At 42.4% G+C, this 18,553-nt stretch overlaps 1 protein-coding gene across 4 annotated transcripts in view; it reads left to right on the top strand.

Annotated features, from left to right (window-relative positions):
- Positions 1-18,553, top strand: part of SRGAP2 (SLIT-ROBO Rho GTPase activating protein 2) — a 110,512-nt gene that overhangs the window by 49,470 nt on the left and 42,489 nt on the right. For all 4 annotated transcript variants that reach the window (XM_055819654.1, XM_055819655.1, XM_055819656.1 and 1 more), the window contains exons 5-7: positions 12,270-12,332; positions 16,033-16,248; positions 17,149-17,277. In XM_055819654.1, coding sequence (XP_055675629.1) covers positions 12,270-12,332; positions 16,033-16,248; positions 17,149-17,277 — 408 coding nt within the window. The remainder of the gene's footprint in view (positions 1-12,269; positions 12,333-16,032; positions 16,249-17,148; positions 17,278-18,553) is intronic.

Raw genomic sequence — 18,553 nt, forward strand, 5'->3', positions numbered from 1 at the left:
TGAAAAACCAGGGACAAGTGGATGAAGTCACTTATCCAGGGCTGCTCAGCAAGCCGCTAGTGAAGCCAGGATACCTTTCTGATCAGTATCTGTAGGTATTGAAGGGAAATAATTGACTTGGCAAGATATTTAGGAGTGGTATATATTTTTCTGCCTCTAACCGGAAGTTAAAACCATGCTAGCCCAAAGGGAAATTAGTTCTGTTGATGAGAAAATCTGAAAGAACATTTTTCTCCCCCTCCCCATAGTTTCTCCCATCCTTTTTTAAACTTTTGAGACATCCTTTCCCATTTTTAATGGAGAAGAGCTACCACAGTATGTGGCAGTTTGGAAAATTAAGCACTTTTTAGCAGTCTTGAAAGAGAGGTAGTTTATAGAGGAGCTATGTGGAAAATAGTGCTACTGTGCGATGCTTCAGAACTTTCTGTGAAGCTGTGGAGGGCAAATTCCAGGGTCCCTATCAAAACCCAAATGTGAGCGAGCTCTGAGAGGCATAGCTGCATTAGTGTGGTGCTATATCTCAGGAAATTTGTGTAGCTTCTCCACAGATCTAATTAGCCAGGCTACGTCAGTGAAATAACTGGCTGTATTACTTCTGAGACCTGAGTTTCCTGCCTCTCTTGTGCCGTGCGGCCATTCCAGCTCATTCACTGATTCTACACTATCTCCTGCCTGGTCTAACGCATGCAGTATAGTCAAATTAAAATGCAGCACAGGTTAATGAAACGCAACCTGCAGGAGGAAGAGCCTTAGCTGTGATGCTGTTAGGGCACTCGGGCTTGGCCTAACCCAGGACCTTGGTTTTTGCTGATTTCTAATGGAAATTGTAGGTGTTGGAACTGTACTGCTGATCTTGCTGCTGGTTTGGGAGCTCTATCCTTGTCTCATGCTACACAGGGAGTCTCTGCTTAAAAACAAGGACAGTTTATTGTTTGAAAGTCTGAGGAACGTTATTTTGTACACTTCTGTTTGGAAAATACCTTTTGAAAAAGGTTACACATGTACCTGGCTCATTGCAGGTTCTAGTAACTTACATTTAGGAGCTGCTCACTGGGTGGTCAATAATGCTATGAAATATGGAGAGGATAGCCATCCTTGTTTGCTGAGGGCAGTTGAAATAAAAACCCGAGGCACAAGATCCTTTTCTTGGGCCATTCATAACTCAGGGCTTTCCTGAATCAGTGCTTTGTGTCATGCTGGGATTGAGCAGGTGAGCTCGGAAGGACAGGCTGGGTGAAAAGGCTGTGCTTAAGATCCCTTTTGTTGCTAAACTCTTGAGTTGCTGTATCTCACACCCTCTGAAGTGCTGAGCTTTTTCAGATGAGAGAGATCTAAGCACAGCGTGCGGCCTTAATCCAGCCTTAAGGCTGCAAAGGGCCTGGATGGGTGTGATAAGGTCGGTGCTGGGAAGGAAGCACATCCTCCAGGGCCGCGGGGGTGCGGAGGCAAGCGGTGTGGGAGCTGGCTGTGGTGCAGCTGGAGCAGCGCGGAGCCTGAGGTGGGCAGCCCAGGAAGAGCATCATTAGCGGTGGCGATGAGGGTTGGTCTCTTCCAGCAGCTGCGGTGGAGGTTCCTCAGGCTGGGACAGATTCTTGTGTGTTCACTCTTGGACCACTCAGACCAGTCGTGCAAAGGGCACAGCGCTGCTGACAGTCCAGCTTGGATGGCTCTGTCTTGAGATCAGTGAATTTCTGAAGTTCTAGCAGCGGTTCTTAGCAGTCTTGCTTCTAGCAGAAGTTCTTAGCAGTCTTGAAAGAGAGGTAGTTTATAGAGGAGCTATGTGGAAAATAGTGCTACTGTGCGATGCTTCAGAACTTTCTGTGAAGCTGTGGCAGGCAAATTCCAGGGTCCCTATCAAACCCCAAATGTGAGCGAGCTCTGAGAGGCTTAGCTGCATTAGTGTGGTGCACACAGGTTTTCAGAGAGTTTGTTTGCAGCGTACGGATTCGCAGTGCTGTGGAAAGCCTGCGTGGTCTGTGGCTTTGTTTGTGTCTCACAGTTTTTCGGTTCGTGTTTTATGATGAAGAGATCCCACTCCAGGGCTGTGTTACGATGTGGAGGGTCTTAATTGTTTGAGTGTTAGATGGAAGCTTGCCAGCCACTTCAAAGGTATCTTTGCTGATAAGAGAAGCTGGGTTTGCTGCCAAAGCCAGCACTGAAGTGGTGCTGGATGTACAGTATGTGTCAGCCCCATTTTTTCCTGCCTCTCGGATTTGTTTACTTCCTCAGTTAGTTCTCCCTGCAAAACCAAACGTGGTTTTATATCTTACTGGAGACTTGCAACCTAAGGTGTAGGTATCCTTTGAAGAGTGTACTCTTTTTCTGTGCCCTTTGTGTTGGTTTCTCCTGAGGAAACATTTTTCCATTTCAGTGAAAGCTGTTGTCAGGAAGGGGCTTGCTGCTATAGCGCTTGTGCAGATGAGTCCCGTTGGTGTCGGTGGGGATCTGACGTTTGGCTTCAGCAGCGCCACTGGCCCCAGGAATGGTGTCAGTGTAATTCTGTGCTACTACAAAAGAGTAGGAAGATAAATGGTGGAATAAATAACGGCTCTTTTGAGCAAATAAAATGGGGAGAACTGGTGGAATTGTCCTAATAGCAAATTCTTACACCTTGGGAAGGAGGTAATATTTTCTTATTTGTCCAACAGTTAATGATTTAGCCCTGGGTTTCATACAAGTTTGAAGTTTAAAGCCCGTGTGCCACCCAGCATTGCTATTCTGGTCACCTCTCCCTCTCCTGGAAGACCGTCGTGCTTTGATGTCAGTGCCTGTTCTCGTGCACGCTCCTTTTCATTCCTCCATCTACTTCTGTGGAGAGCGCTCCTTTGATTTCTTCCTGCTTACCCTTCTTCAGGCTGGCCCTTTTTATTTATATATTTATATATATGTATTCAAAACATTTTTCCATTTGAGCTGATTCCTGTTTTGATTTCCCCTTCTCTCCCTTTCACTTTATCCCCCTGTCACCCTGTCATTTGAATGTGGCCCTTGATTTCTCCTCATTGTACAACCTTTCTGTTTCTTACGTGGTTATCAGGTTTTCTTGCCTACGGACGTATCTTTTTTAGTGGGATCCCTTGGTATTATTTATACACGTATAGCCTTTTGAGAAACAGTCTCTTTAATTTGGTATCTTTAATCACTCTCTCTGTTGTCTCTTTGAGAGTTCCCTAGAAGCAGACTGATAGTCTTGTTCAAATTGAAGGGGAGAAAAAAAAAAAAAAACCTAAGAGTGGGCTATGGAAACCCCAGTCAATTCGAGTAGTTACTGAACAAACTGGCTTTTTTTCAATGCGACAGATTTTTACATAACAAAATTCTGAAGTAATCGGAGAGTATTAATAGGAAGAAAAGCATATTTATTCTGCAAATGTCTAAGTTCCTGTGTCTATAGGGGCCTCAGGACAGGCCATGGCTGTTGGTCAGCTGCTTTCTAGTGCTGTGCCTCTGAACAGAGCCAGGTACCTTCTCAGCATCTGCCTGCCTTGCTGTGACACGTACCTCTCATGCAGCGTGGGTCCTACTGAGTTTAAAACATACATCTGCTCTATTTTTAACTTGGGGCTCCTTGCAGCAGTGTTAACTGGGAGGCTCACTGGAGGTGCTGGGAGCAGTAACCCTGTCCTGCCCAGCTGTCAGGCTTGTTCTGGTGGACGTGTCACCTCTGTATAGAGCAGTGGGGACAGGGAGGGGTAGTTGCCCTACAGATCTTCCTTTGAGAGCACAGCATGCCTTTCAACTCTTGTATCAGGTTCAGTTGTGATATTTATGGGGAGAAAACCCTGTAAGGAAAGAAGAAAACAAAACCGAGGATTTGAAATTCGCTTCCTGTTTAATACCTTTGATCATGGAAAAAAAAAACATTTATCTACTAGTACACTGCACAGTGTTTGATGTGAAATGAAAAATCCACAATGAGTTGGTTATAAGCCTTGCAGTAATCAAGGAAGAAGAATTATTAATTCTCTTAAGGGGGTCTATGCTTAAGATGACCTACTTTACAGCTGCAGTATGTCTTATGGCTGCATTGGTACCACAATATGAAAAATCTTAAAATATACCACACATGGAAAAGCCATGCACAGGAAGGAAATGCAGTGGCCAAAATGCTGAGCATTTGTAAAACTGTTTCTCCATAGCAGTGTAAATGCATAAATATACAAATGGCATCAGTAAAACTGTGAGTGAGGTGCAGAGTTGGTATGTATGTGATATATCCCTGCCCTCATGCTTGCATCCTTACCCACTGCGTCTTCCTCTGCCTTAGGTGCCTTAGGGAATAGTAATGTTGAGTTCTTACTCTTTTCCCAAAATGTAAAGGACACAGAGACCTATTGTGAAATGATATTGTGTGCTTTCTCACTGAGGAGATGAAATCTCCCGTTTTTCCTACCTGCTTATTTTTAGAACGGTTGGAATGGGAGAAGGGAGAGGGAGTGAAATAATTTGTATGGTGCTTTTAAGTCAGTTTGGATTTGATTCCCTCACCTGTAATTGGGGTGGGTGGTTTCCGTTATGCCTCTGACACTTCGTGCCCGGTCAGGTACAACGATGTGATGGGAGCCTGTTGCCCAGGGTGATGTGGTGAATACCGAAGGCTACAGCTGGAGTAATTTTACTGTGTCTGTTAACAAGCTAAAAAATGTCACCTCTGTGTATAGATTGGCCAAGGAATGCACTGCATTTGACCCTGTTTAATGTGTGAAAGTAGTCCGTTGTTACTGCATTTTGGTTTTTGTTACTTGTATGTTCATGTTTTTCTTTCACTATACTACTACGCCTGCCTTTATTTTGCTGCAGTGTGAATTCGGGTCAGCCAGGAACGAGGTAACAGCACCTCTGTGCTCCAGGTCATTCATTCACTCTGATCCTTCTGGTCGGTTTTTCCTAGAGAGACATCGCAGCAGCTTGAAAAAGGGTGTTGGGGGAAGTCAGTGCACAAAGCTGTCATGCAGAGCATTAAAACTGTGAGCAGAAATATAGAGCATTACGTCCAGTATTTTACAGGACTTCACTAGTGGCTGGTAGGTCTTGCCACCTTCTGAAGCCTATTTCACGTGTGGCTCCTTCAGCGAGGGCAAATGTAGCTGACTTCACAACAAGAATGAATGCTCTCAGCCATAAAATTGCTTGGTTTGTTGGGACTGAGTGCCTGAAGCCCAAGATTCAATATGATCAACACAGAATTCTGCAAAAAGGAGTGGGGAAAAAAAAAAAAAGGGAAGAAAAAGGGGGTGGGGGTTGTTTGGGAGCAGCCCTTCCAGCCCACAGTATGGGAGGCAGTAGTGTGACGTGGTTTCACGTAGCAATGGCTTTTCAGAGTACAGTATTCCACTTTAATAAGGAAAATTCCTTATGACTGACATAGCGGTGAAACAAATCACTAGTGAAATGGTAGAGAAAACTGGATAATAGAACTGTAATTTAAATGTGACTGACCATTGCATAATGGATCATTAAACTGAAAACTGATGATCTGTCAGCCAAAAAATGCATATATATTGTATGACATAGATTCTTGTTTTCCTAGCTTTTCTTTAAATTTTTGAGAGTTTGAAGCTTTAGAAGAAGTCTTTACAGACTGTGGGGTCATGTGATGTACTTCTATACAGTGAAGCCAGTTGACGGTTTAGATGAGATCATGAAAGTGATAAATTGTATTTGCTACTGCATGCGAATGCATTAAAGGCAGGCCTTCTTAAAAAAAAAAAAACATTATCAAGAATCTAGCTATAAAAAATTCTAAACTTTAATGAGCAAGTTCTGTTTAAGTGCTGTGTGTATGATCTTGGAAAATTTTATCTGGCAAGCCTTCTCTTTAACAGACATCCTAAGTGATGTTAACTAATGCATAATAAATAACCCTGTATTGTAACTTGGATTTAGACAGGAGTAAAAAGGTTCTTGCGCTCCTGCAAATTTCCTCGCTGGTTCTCAGCAAGAACTCAATCCACTTGCCTCCCAGCTCCTGCTGTTCATTCAAGAAACTTTGGAACATTTAATGTTTGCTTTCCACCTGTGTATATGTGATTATTCCCTTTTAAAAGGTATAGAGAAACGGTCTTGTTAGAGCGGTCTTCAGAATCAGCAGATTTGGGTTCTAGTTCCAGCCTTGCCACTAGCTGACATAATTTTAGGCAACGTATTAGATAAAATCTCTTGATGTGTTACGCAGTCTCCCATCAGTGGTTTCTGAGTGCTTCCTTGCTATTTTTGAGTTTATACAGAAAGCGTCTCGTGAACTTCACGGTATGTTTGTTTTGAAGCCGTACCATCTTTCTATCAGATTTGGAACTACGTTACTGAGGCTTGAGATCCTGGGCATAAAATCTTGACAACATTCCTTAGCTCTCATATTTATTATCCCCCCTAAATATTTTGAAGCTGAAGTCGTTAATGTTTGGTGGAATGCGGAACAGCCAAGCGAGTGCTGCAGTAGATCCCAAAAACATCTTGATTAAATTAGAGGGGAGGTGGAGGGGAGGAGGGCTGGAACAAAGAGGCCGTTGAGAAGCTGGCACGGCGTGCTGGGAATTTATGTTCCAGCAAGGGGTGGCAGCAACCTACAGCTCTGCACATGGTGCATATACACTCTGTTGTAACAAAGGAGTATGTGTGCATGTGTGAGCGTGTATGTTTATGCATGTGCACGCACGCACACTTTGGGCAGCTTCTTTTGCTTTCCTGTTTCGGGCTGAAGAAAAACCTTGAGAAAGGCAGCTTGTGAGAAAACCACGGAGGTTGCAAGTTAATGCTCCTGGGCACCGGTTATTGTCACTGTGTTGAAATGACTTTCTTGTTCTGTTGCGTGCCGTTGATCATTTCGCTGATTTGCAGAGATCAGGAAGCCAGTGTTAATTGCTGATCAGCAGTGCAGGGGAGGTGGTGCTGGCACCCTGCTCTCCCCCAGCATCGGGGGGTGGTGGGCTCCCGCATCTGCCATCTTCCGAGAGTGTTAGAGATGCACATTAAACTAGATAATCTCCCAGATCATGAGGACAAGTGTCTAGCCCTGATGCGATAAAGAGACAAGGTTTGTGGGGACACCCCCTCCCCGCATACACACAGTTTGTTATTGGAGCCAATTAGATAACATTTTTTTGCGTAAGCCCTTCCTCAAGGTTTTTAAAGGATGTACACATAGACTTTACTTGCAGCTACAGCCAGGAGAAGGTAATAACAAAACTTACCAAATGTTCTTTTGCTTTTGCCTGGAAGACTGTTCAGAAAATGAATCATTCTAAACTGTCTGCCTTTGAAAACCATAACACAGAATTTGATGTTGAAATGGAAAATGATACCTAGAGACGTTTGCAACTGCAGAGACTGTGTTGTTGTTTTTCCTTGGTGAGCATTTTATTCATAATTCCATGCTACATTCTAGCATGATCTTGAAATCTCTTACGCCTGTATGGCAATGGTTAAGATCAGCAGGCTCAAACCTGGATGTGCTTTGAACTTCACGGAACCTCAGAAAAGTTCTCTTTGTCCATCAGGTCCACCACCCTCTGCAGCACTTGAGCAACAACTTTTTTTGCTAATGTGAAAGCCGTTTTCTTTTGACTTTCCTGAGCTAACTGTTCTGCTTCCTCCAAATGTATTTTCATTTTTCAGGGTCAGCTAGCTCAGCTTTTTTCTCCTAAGTCTTTTTTTTTTTTTTTTTTTTTTTTTGGGTGGAATTGGTACGGGCAGCAGCTTTAAATTAACAGTGTTCATTGCATAGCTCTTTTTTCATGACACCTGTGATCTATCTTACCTTCATCTTAATGTAAGGTTTTTTCCAGTCCAGCAATCTGGCAGTTTCTTTCTTGAGAGCTCATTTGGAAGCACAAAGAGTTTTGTGTTTTGACAATTTGGCACTTACACTTCTTTTCTTCTTCAACCTGAATATGCATTAAAATATTCATTTTAATCTATTTCGCATAATTGATGCTTCAGCAGTTTATACAGTGAATGAGCAATTTTATGCAAGAAATAAGCAAATGGGCTGAAAAAAGCCGGCTGAAAAGCAGATGATTGGTCCAGTCCAGGCAGTTTAAGCAGCACAGTGAAACGTGCCGCTGAAAAGCTCAGTCTGTGTGAAAAGTTCAGTGCTCAGGGCATTTAAAGCAGACCCAGCCAGTCACTTTCATTAATCATCTCCAATGTTGAGAAAAAGCCAGTCATAAAATCTTTGCGACCCGTATCACTGCGGTGATAAGCAGCAGCTTCAGCTTTTTTCTTTTTTCAGAGACTGCAGAACTGTAGATAACGTTTCTGCAGACTCTCTTGGAGACTGGGAATCACCAACTTTTTTCTGTTCTTTAAATTAAAAGACTCCTCAGAAAAAGCAAAATGCTTCCCTTTTGTCAGTGTTTGTGTCGGGCGCTTCCAGCAGCACATCTGCCCACCTGGGGAGCAAGTTTAGGAACACGGGACTGGAATGTATGAAAATGCAGAGGACCTGACCTTGGACGCTTCTGTTCATATGTCTCATTGCGCTGCCACCAGCGAAATCCAAGGCTGGTCCGGAGGGGTCACAACGTACACAGTCTGTAATAAAACATCTGTCACCTCGGAAACACAGTAAAATCTGAGCACTGTTGAATTGGATGGTATTCAGGAAAGGATAAGTTTAAATGTAATTATGTAATCTTTTTGTGTTTTAATTTATCAGTATCTGGGGTTTTTCTCATGGCTTAATGCTATCTTGACTACTTCAGCAGAAGTGCTGGTTTGAGTGTGGGTTTGCCTGCATTACCTCTTTATCTTTTTCTTTTCCTGAACATTGTAGGCATAAATGATCTTGAATCTATCAAATTTGCTTGACCCACTAGGTATTATACACCTCTAACATGCAGAGCATGAAGGCTCAACCAGGCAAACGCTGCTTTAGTAAGCCTGACGTTTTTGTGTGTGTGTGAGTAGAAATGTTAGTTTAGAGAGACAAGACCTCTGCTCTCTTCCTTGGCTTCTCCAATTACCCACCTTGGATGTCTTTTATTAATAAAACACCTTGGGAAAAAGAGGAATTTGATGTGCTTTATCGCTTTCCTGCACCTCAGAATGATTAGAGCTATGAAATTAGGGGTTTGAAAATATTAAAGATGTACTGCAAGGTCTAAGACTGCGTTTCTGAGATTTCTGTCATTAAATATTAGTAACTTGGGGGTTTTTCCGGTTAAACGTTTCATGGGAGCAAAGGGCTCCCATGCAGCCCAGGCAGAGACATCATTAGTGAATGTCACTCGGAGGGTGGATCCATCTTTCCCTCTGGATAGTGTGTGCTGTTGGGTTTGTGTTTTTGACAAGGTAACAAATCCCAGTGTGTCTGCCTATTCCCACCTCTCCGTCCGTTGAGGGAGATGCTACAACAAAAACCTTGGGGATAGGCCTCCCGGTAGCTTATCCCTGCGCTCTCCAGAGCTGCGGGTACCATTCCTTCCCTGCCACCAGGCTGAGGGAAACATTTTTGTCTGACGGCTGACAAAGGCAGCTCTGTGTTGTACTTCTCTTCCCGCCCCTATTTTGATACCCAGCTTACGAGGTTGACTCGAAGGCCTCTCCCTCCTTCGGTGGGCTGTACCATGCTTCAAGTGAGAAATAATTGCCCGATATCCTCAAGTTTGGGTTTTTTTGAGGGAGCCTTCTCCTTCAGTTGTGTTTTTGCCCTAACATATGGCTTTTTATAAAGAGTTGATAATTGACCTCTCCCATTTCCCCTCCTATTTCTTTTTTTTTTTCCCCACCTTAAAGAGTGCGTTGTATAATGCTCTGAACTCAACAGATACTTCGCTTTTTTTTTTTTTACAATATGTGGCAATCTTGGCTGCTTGCTACAAGGCAGGGATGATAACCAGCTCCCTGTCAGAAACAGTACAGGTTTTCCTGGAATTTCAAAGGGATGATGAGGCATGATAATGTGCACCACAGAACAGGGCTGAAGCAGTAAGTTAAAATCATTTCAGCAGCCTGCTTGGGTGAGCAGGATAACAGTTGAGACATAGCTTCTTGGAGTCTTCAACAGCAAGAAAAGAAACATCTGTTTGGGTCTAACAGTAACTTTATTGGCTTTAATCTCTTTCAATAACTGTAGGCTGAAAGATGTAAATTGTATTACAAATACAGGCATTTTTCTTGATCGTTTATACTCCTGCTATAGAAATATGGGATTTAAGACTGTCTGCGTGGCAGCTGGGGACAGCAGGGCTGGATGTGTGGCTGCACCTTTGCTTTGCTCTGCAAGGTGTGTCAGCGATGCTGGCTCAGTGTGCTTTTTGATGTGTCTGAATTTCTCAGCTTTTCTCAAGGAAGCTCTTCAGAATGCAAACAGTGACAGTTATAGCGTGAAATCCCATCTCTTAATGGCGTGAAGATTAATAGTACCATTGAACTCATTAAGGAAGTTGCTTCACCCTCCTTTGCACACAAGCTCTATTGCATGCAGAAATGTCTCTTCAAAGAGGGTTTTGCATACAGAGATGCCGTCGTCGGTAATTATGGATGCGCGTCTTTGGGCATTTCCATGTCTTATTAGAAAACCAGAAGCTATCTGTTCCTGTTCCTGTATTTTGCTAAAGCTAAATATGTGCCGGCACCGGCTCCTCATGCAGTAGTTGAGTTCAGTTGCAAGTTGCACCCAGTGTAGAAAAGCTGGCTGCTTGTTACCTAGTAAGGAAGTTTAAATATATTTTTAAAATCTGAGACTCAGCTGCAGGCTAGTTTAGGTGTCAGCTGGTTTTGACAAGCAGTCACCTTTTTATCTTTTTCTTTTTTTCATCTGCATCTTTTTTTTTTTCTTTTCATTCTGCTGTTTCAGTGAAGGAAACAAGTTCATGAGTTTAACCTAGGTTTAACCAGGCAGCTAACAAATGCCAGTTTCCTGCAGGACAGAATGATTTGTATTGATATGGTTAAATTGTACCGTAGTCCTTGTAGTTAAAAAAAAAAAAAAAAGCCAATTGCTTTGCCTATTGAGGTAAATCCCATGTTGATTTAAAACTTAAATGGCAATGGGAATTGTATGCGTGCAAAGCCCTGTCATAGTAAATTTTTTTCCCCAGTGTTGACAGTGGTGGTTTGTGATGAAATACAGAAGTGAAGGAACATTTGCCAGAGGAGGCGGAGGGGGTGTAGCAGGCTATTGTGGTATTTGTGGAAGAAAAGGTAAACTTCTGGTGAATCTCACAGACTCACAGAAGAGAGAATGTGCATCTGAAAATGTTTGTTGTTTGTTTGGGTTTTTTTAACTCTGGCTTTATCATACAAAACTAAAAAAATAAATACATTGACATTAACACTATGGTCAAAAACAGACTGTTGCTCGGTATAGTCTTTTAGATACAGTCAGCACGAAGGACCAAAGCATCTCCTGTGCTCAACAGCAGGTCTTTTTGCCTGCTGGTACTGCATCTCCCTCCTTCTCCAGACGTCTCTGTGACAAACGCTTCTTCAGCAAGCCATTTCCACTCCACTATCCAAGAGTGACTGTTGTCCTCGTCAATCCAGGAAACAGATTTAATAATCTGTGCACACAGCCTATCAAGTGAGAGCTGGCAGACACTGCAGTAAGGTTTCCCTCCTGTATCCATCTCCATAAGTTGTAACACCTCGCCAGACCCCATCTGAGCAACCTTGTTTCCTCAAGAATTGTTATGATGAGGTGCCACTGGCAACCTACATGTTCGAAGGACAAGGAATAAGGCTAGGAGGGGCTGGGCTGGCGGTACTGAAGGTCTGGGAATAGATGCAAGGTCAAAGGAAAGACCAGCAGGACTGTCTGGAGAGATGGGAGCGTGAAGGAGGTGGCGGCTGGCTGTCATCACAGCCTCAAGGTCTGGCTTTGTCAAGGAGGTACCTTACATCAGCAAAATCGAAGTATTGCCCATTTTGTCATGTGATGTTCAAGAAAGGGAGATCATTCGTGTTTGCTTTCTTATCCTGCGTTTCTTCAGCTTCCAAGCTGTCCTGTATTCTTGCTTGATCCTGCTAAAATGGGCAAATCTATGTGTTTCCTGGCTTGTAATGTTGAAAATCCCATGTTTGCTGGAAATTTCCCTGACTCCATACTGTAAGGCTTTTCTGACTGTGCATATATAACGTTTCAGTTTATTAGTACTGTTTGTACAACTTGACCATAAGTGGCTCTGGGCTGAGTCGTTACTGGATTTGCTAGCATAAATAGCGGTGCTTAATTGAGCCTAGATTATTTGTAGATGTGGAGCATGCTCACTTCCTCCACCTTTTTACAGTCTTCCCCAATTAACTTTCATTTCTCTGTTTTGTTGCAGAGCAAGGAAGTGGGATTGCAGCTCCAGGAAGACTTGATGAAGGTCTTGAATGAACTCTACACGGTAAATCAAACTGACTTCTTGGAATCTTTTCAGGCAGAAGGAAGAAGTGTTTGACTTCTCCCAGCCTGCTGTTACAGCAGAGATTAAGCACCAAAACTGATAAATGTCCGCAGTCTTTGCAGTTAGAGGCAGCTTGTGTTCACCAGTCTATAAAGCACCATAAATCTCCCTTTTTCACTCTATTCTTATATTGTTTCAGCTCTGTAAGTGTTGGCTCCACTTGTCAAAGATCTCACCTTAATGCACACCTGCTGCTAGCTGCAGCGTTGGTTTTAAAAAGAGTAAAAGATATGAGAATTATTACCAAATAACGCTAAAGATCTTCAGTCCGTGGTTTTGTGTGGTCTCAGCATACAAAAGGCAGCACACAGCTTCAGCGGGGGGACCCACTATGTTTGTTTGTTCCTCAATTTTTTCAGCGAAACAGCTCCCTTTAGAGTAATAGTCTTCCATCTGTGCTTTTTGCTTCTCAGTTGGAGACACCAAGAACAAGGCACTGCCTTGGGAAGGAGAAGGAATGCGTTCATAAAACTTCATATGCTGCTTGGGGATTTTTCTTTTCACATAGATGAATGGAAAAGCCTGTTGTTTGATTAAATTTTTGCTTTCTGCAGCTGTTACTGAGCTAGTTGTCTTTTAAAAGCAGAACCTACACATGGTTTTGTTGCTCAAAATGTCTTTTCTTTTGTCCTTCCTTAATGATACATTGGGTCATTATACTGAGGTACACGTTCTTTCCTTTGTTCTTTCAAAAGATGATCCAGGGATGTTTCTCAAGCCGTGGGATATGAACCTTGTGATGAAATTCGGTATTAATACTGATGCTAGAGTGTTAGTAGGGGTTTCCCTGAAATTTCTTACATCAATGAAATGTATATCAAGCAATTACTTCATTAGAGTGTTGAAGCCAAATATTCAGACTAATCTTGTAGGAAAAAGGGAGCTCAGGAGTAGGAGAAATGTTCTTGCTTCTGAATTGGCAGTTGAAGAGGCGAGACACTGAATCCACGTCATGATTTTCCTCCTTTTCTGGGTTAGTGTTTAGCATTACTGAGTCTTTTCTGTGGGCAAAGAGGGTTTTTGTTCCTTGACAGGAAAGCCGGGAATGAGCAGTGTGGGAGCTGCAGGCACTTTGAAGCTGACCTGTGTTTCGATGTATGGTCTCTGTAGCCGGTACAGCCTTGGTTTTACAATAGCGTGAGCGAACTGCATTGTGCTCGTGTTCCTGAAAGGCAGACAATTTACTTTGGGTATGAAGGTGGCTTTGTAAATGTAGCAGTGCTTGTCATCAGCGCTGCCTAGTCCAGAGATTATTTTTTTTATTTGAGGGCACAGTCTGATTCAACTTTTGAGTCATGCACTTGGACGAGATCCTAAGGAAGAATATAGATTTGTCTCTAAACACAGACTTTTAGGAACTGAGATTTATTTCTAATCCAGGTTCACAGGGCACTGAAGTTGATAAGGTGGCTGGTTAGTGGAGTTTCCATAGACGCATGTAATCATTTCTACATGCCAGGCTCTGACAGATCATTGAGCCAAATACTGAGTCCTGATAATTCCTTTATTACTGGAAGGGATATCTTCCAGAGCTCTGCCTTTGATAAAGTGATATAGGCTATTAACTTTTTTAATGTCCATTCTAGGAACTTGGAATCTATTTGTGCATTCCTTCTGCTGTAAAACTTTTAAATTGTCCCTTCACCAGAAAATTTATTTTCCTTTGCAAAAACCACTTCTGCTGATCATATTCAAAGGTATTTCTTGCTGGACTCAACTTCATCACTGGTGGGATTGCTTTTATTGGTACTTCTAGAAATACTAGTTTTGCAGAGTACCCAAAGGATTGGCAAAATCCCTGTTTTCAGGCAAAATGGATGTGGACAAAGACTTCAGTTTCCCTGCACGGATAAAACATAGTGGATTGTTACAACCTGTAAGTTTTTGTCCTGAATTGTCCTGTGCAGTCAGTCCTTGACTGTGCTGTTGCCCGCAGCAGGCACTAGCAAGCCGACAGTGACCCCACTGCCAAACACGGGGCAGGCAGAGCTTGTAGTTGCCAATGTGGCACAGTCAGCAGCATAAAATCATTAAAATTGTGATTTCTTTTTCTGCTTCTGTTGCTTTCTGCCAGTTCCACTTCCAATGATAGAGGAAAAGCAGCTACTTTGCATCTATTATTATAGATGCCTGCTTTATAGTCTAAGCATATGCAGGAGCTGAAAGTGTGTGTGTGTAAATTATTCAGAAAGTCTCTCTTTAATACTGGCTGCATTCACATTCCCTTTCATGTTTAAATACAACGTCTCTTTGTATCTGAGAATCTTTGCTGATCACTGCATAAAGAGAGAGCATGCGTCCTACTTACGTAAAATGATGTTATGGTTCAAACTAAGGTGAAATAGGTATAAATAGGTTTTCATCTGAAATAAATCTAATGGTTTGCAAGGGGGGTTCTTTATTAGTGCTGGAATGACACTACTGGGGTGTCTTTATGCAACTGTGTGCGGGTTTTTTGCCTCCTCTCAAACTTTACTTCATAATAATGTTTGCCTTGGTATATGAATTGCGTTGCTTTGCATTTGTGGATTAAAAAGCTAGTTTGTAGATTATGTCCCTTATTTTTTTGTTTCTGTGTTCTTAACACAAAGCTAGATATGAATATCCTGTGAAACAAATGAGGGGGTTTTATGGCTTTGGGGGATATTTATCTATACTTATAAAAAATGTGCTGTAATAACAGTTGTCCATATAGTACGGGGTCCAGCTCTCCCTGAGCAAAAGAACCAGATTCTTTTATTAATATTTTTATTACATAAGGTGAATAAAAGTATTTTTACATAGCAAATTTGATTTAAACAAATGGAACTGGAGTTGTTGTTGCAGCCATTCTGTTCAGACTATTGATTTGCATACAGTTCCTCGAGACTTGTGATGTTTAAAGGACTGATTCATCCAGATGAAAGACTGATAGGCATCCCTTCTGAAACCTTACCTGCTGATGAAAAGCTATCATTTTCCAACGTTGGTGTATAATTTTGTTTGAATAGTAAGGAGGCTGGATTTAGTCTGTATCTTTTTTTGGGTTTTAGGACTCCTTTATTGGATTGTACAAGAAGGCGCATGCCAAAGTTAAACAAAGAAGCAGCTGTGAAATAATCCACTTTGATTTCAGATTCATTTTGAGAGCCACACTTTCATTCGTGCATCTTCTGTAATGCTTTTTTGAGATGTGAAATTTCCCTGAGTATTCTGCTGGCTTAGATATTTCTGACTCGCAATAGCAACCAGATCTGATTTGCTGGTCACTGTCCAAATGCCTTTGCCTACTTAGTACAATATCTTGCATTAATATAAACGTGATGAACAACTATTATGAAAGAGTTATGTTAAAGAAACTTACAGTTTTGGGGAGTGCATTGGACAAATTTAAAAAAAAAAAAAAACACCAACAAAAAAAACACCAAACCAAAAACCAGCAAGGTTTGCAGCATGTGACTTTTTTTCCTTAGGATTTTTTTCTTCCCTCCTAGCTTTTGTGCTTTCCAGATATATGTATTACTGTTCTTCCTAAGACTTGGTTGTGCAGATAAAATAAGGCAAAAACATCTGTATGCCTAGTTTGTAGGCTAGGTAAACCAATTTCTTCCTCTGCAAATTGAACTGTGGTACTCTGACTCTTGCGTATCATTTTCTGCAGGTTATGAAAACCTACCATATGTACAATGCTGACAGCATTAGTGCTCAGAGCAAGCTGAAAGAAGCAGAGAAGCAGGAAGAAAAGCAGATTGGGAAGTCGGTGAAACAAGAGGACAAGCAGACGCCACGCTCCCCTGACTCAACTTCCAATGTCAAGTTTGAAGAAAAACATGTTCGGCGAAGCTCTGTCAAAAAAATAGAGAAAATGAAGGAGAAGGTACTTCCATAGCGTTACTACTGCCTGTGTGGGGTGCCTGAGGAGGGGACCTTTGCGGTAGTTCAGCAGAGGAGCTACTGAGTTCTGTCCTTTGTGACATTCAAATGCAAGTCTCAGCTTATGTACAAGTTTTGGACAATCAGATTTAGGAAAGGCAAAAGCTAGCACCAGGTTTCTCTTAGGACAATCAGATACCGTGTTTTGTATTATCCCAGTTTATACAGCCACGGCGCAGAAAGCTGAAACAAGGTGAGAGTAGGAAAGTAACAATGGCCGCCTTAGAAGTCATGGTTGATGTTTTTTTCTCGTACAGAGTACAAGATTTTGTTTACCATTTCATACCAGCTTTAGATCTGACCTGTGGTACAGGGAGACGTCCAGTCCCAAGCTGACCTCATAGGCAGAGCCAGATGCCTTAGCAGTCGGTCAGTTGGCACTAAGATTCAAACCAACAGAAGGTTAAGAGTTATTTTTGGATTGATGTAGGCTCTGAGAGGACCAAGTTTAGGCCTGGCTTCTGTTGGAAGAGGTGGGGTGCCTGCGGCAGCCCTCAGACTACCTACAGGCTACTAGCAGCTGCTCTAGCAGTGCTGGAGCTGGGCCATAACCTCATAAACCCACCTTGTTCCTTCGTTCTTCCCTTAATCTTTGCCAATCTGCAGCCTGTTTTAAGAGAAGACTTTAAATGCAAAGCTGTCTAGTGTAGAAATGCTTAAAAACATCTAAATAATTTATCTAAATTCTGTGCCTTTGAGTCTTAATAAAACTGGAATCCAAATGAAAAATAAAACCTGTGTGAGCAGAGTGAGATTTGTATAGTATCTTCTGGTGTTACCAAGAATGCTACTACGCCTGCTACACCCCTTTTTAAAATGCATTCTGGTTTTGGTTCTCTTTTAGCGCCAAGCGAAGTACACTGAAAACAGACTGAAGGCTATTAAGGCAAGAAATGAGTATCTGCTAGCTCTGGAAGCCACCAATGCATCTGTATTCAAGTATTACATTCACGACCTGTCTGATCTCATTGATGTAAGTGCTGCTGCTTGGGTGCCTGCAATGAATATCATTGCCATTAACCCTCAGGCGTGCCTCTCCTTCAACATCTTCTGTACCAGCACAACTGGTAACCTCTGTACAGCTGTGGAGGGATGGGATGGGTCTTGGATGGGCAGCTTAGAGGGTAACAACGGGCATGATAATTGGTCATTAAGCTGTTAAGTGAGCTTTTCTTAGATGGCTAACTTGGAGTTTATTACACAGATAGAAGCTTGCACCTGGCATTGAAATGTGTCGAAGGAGGAGTTGCTTAGTTAAAATGAAACTCTGCTTCAGTATCGCACTGTTTCTTGACATTTTCTATTTACTATTTTAAGCTAACCCACAAGATTATAACTCAGAAGCAGATTTAAAAAAAGAAAGTTAACTGTAGAAACAATATACCAGTTGGTAAAAGAAATCAAGGACAGAAGCATTTTCTAAAGCCGCTTTTAACTTGGTTTGAAAAATTCCCTGTATTTCAAGGTTAACTTTTTCTCTAGTGTATTCCACAGGAGGGACAAACCTTGCTGCTTTTTAGACCTTCCGTTCTCTGATACCCTGACACAGCAGCTCTACAGCAACTTCCTTGATGCGTTTCTTCTGTCAGTGGGACTGCAGAGCACTTCCAGTCCAGCTCTGATAGGTGTCAGAGGAGTGTCAGCAGTGATGGAGGTTCCACTGCTTGCCCCTCCACAGTCTGTCTGTGCAAAGAAACAAAGACAAAAACTGGCTATAGAAGCCAGTCCCCCCTTTCCTCAGAACACTCCCTGCAGAAGCTGGGTAATGGAGCAGAAGGTGGAGGGAGCATGTTTCCCCGTTGCCTGCAAGCTCTCTGTTTCCCCAGTGTTCCGGGGGCATCACTTCTGCTCTTAGTAAAATGCACAACAGAAAACCCCATCTTTCCTCTTGGAAAACTCAGAAAAGCCAGTTAGGAATCCTGAGATTTTTCACAAATACGTCACTGCCCACTTTAGCCTGCAGGACTGGAGTACCAAATGCACCGAGTGCGTTGTCTGGGTCACTGGCTGTTCCTTGATCATCTTCTGCTTGCCAAGGACAGCCCGCTGCTGTCACTGTTAGAAAGACTCAACTGCAAAGCCTGAAGGGAACTGTCTTTGTAGAAGGGGGGAGTAATGAACAGAAGTGTCTCTAGACACAGGCAATAAAGAGCGCTCAGATCACTATTAATTAGTCAGCTATTATAATACATAACAGTATATGTAATACATTTATTCAGCTGATCATAAAATCACATGAAGTGCACTTC

This window comes from Falco peregrinus, chromosome 16, assembly GCF_023634155.1.
Source record: "Falco peregrinus isolate bFalPer1 chromosome 16, bFalPer1.pri, whole genome shotgun sequence".
In the NCBI taxonomy this organism is placed as follows: domain Eukaryota; kingdom Metazoa; phylum Chordata; class Aves; order Falconiformes; family Falconidae; genus Falco; species Falco peregrinus.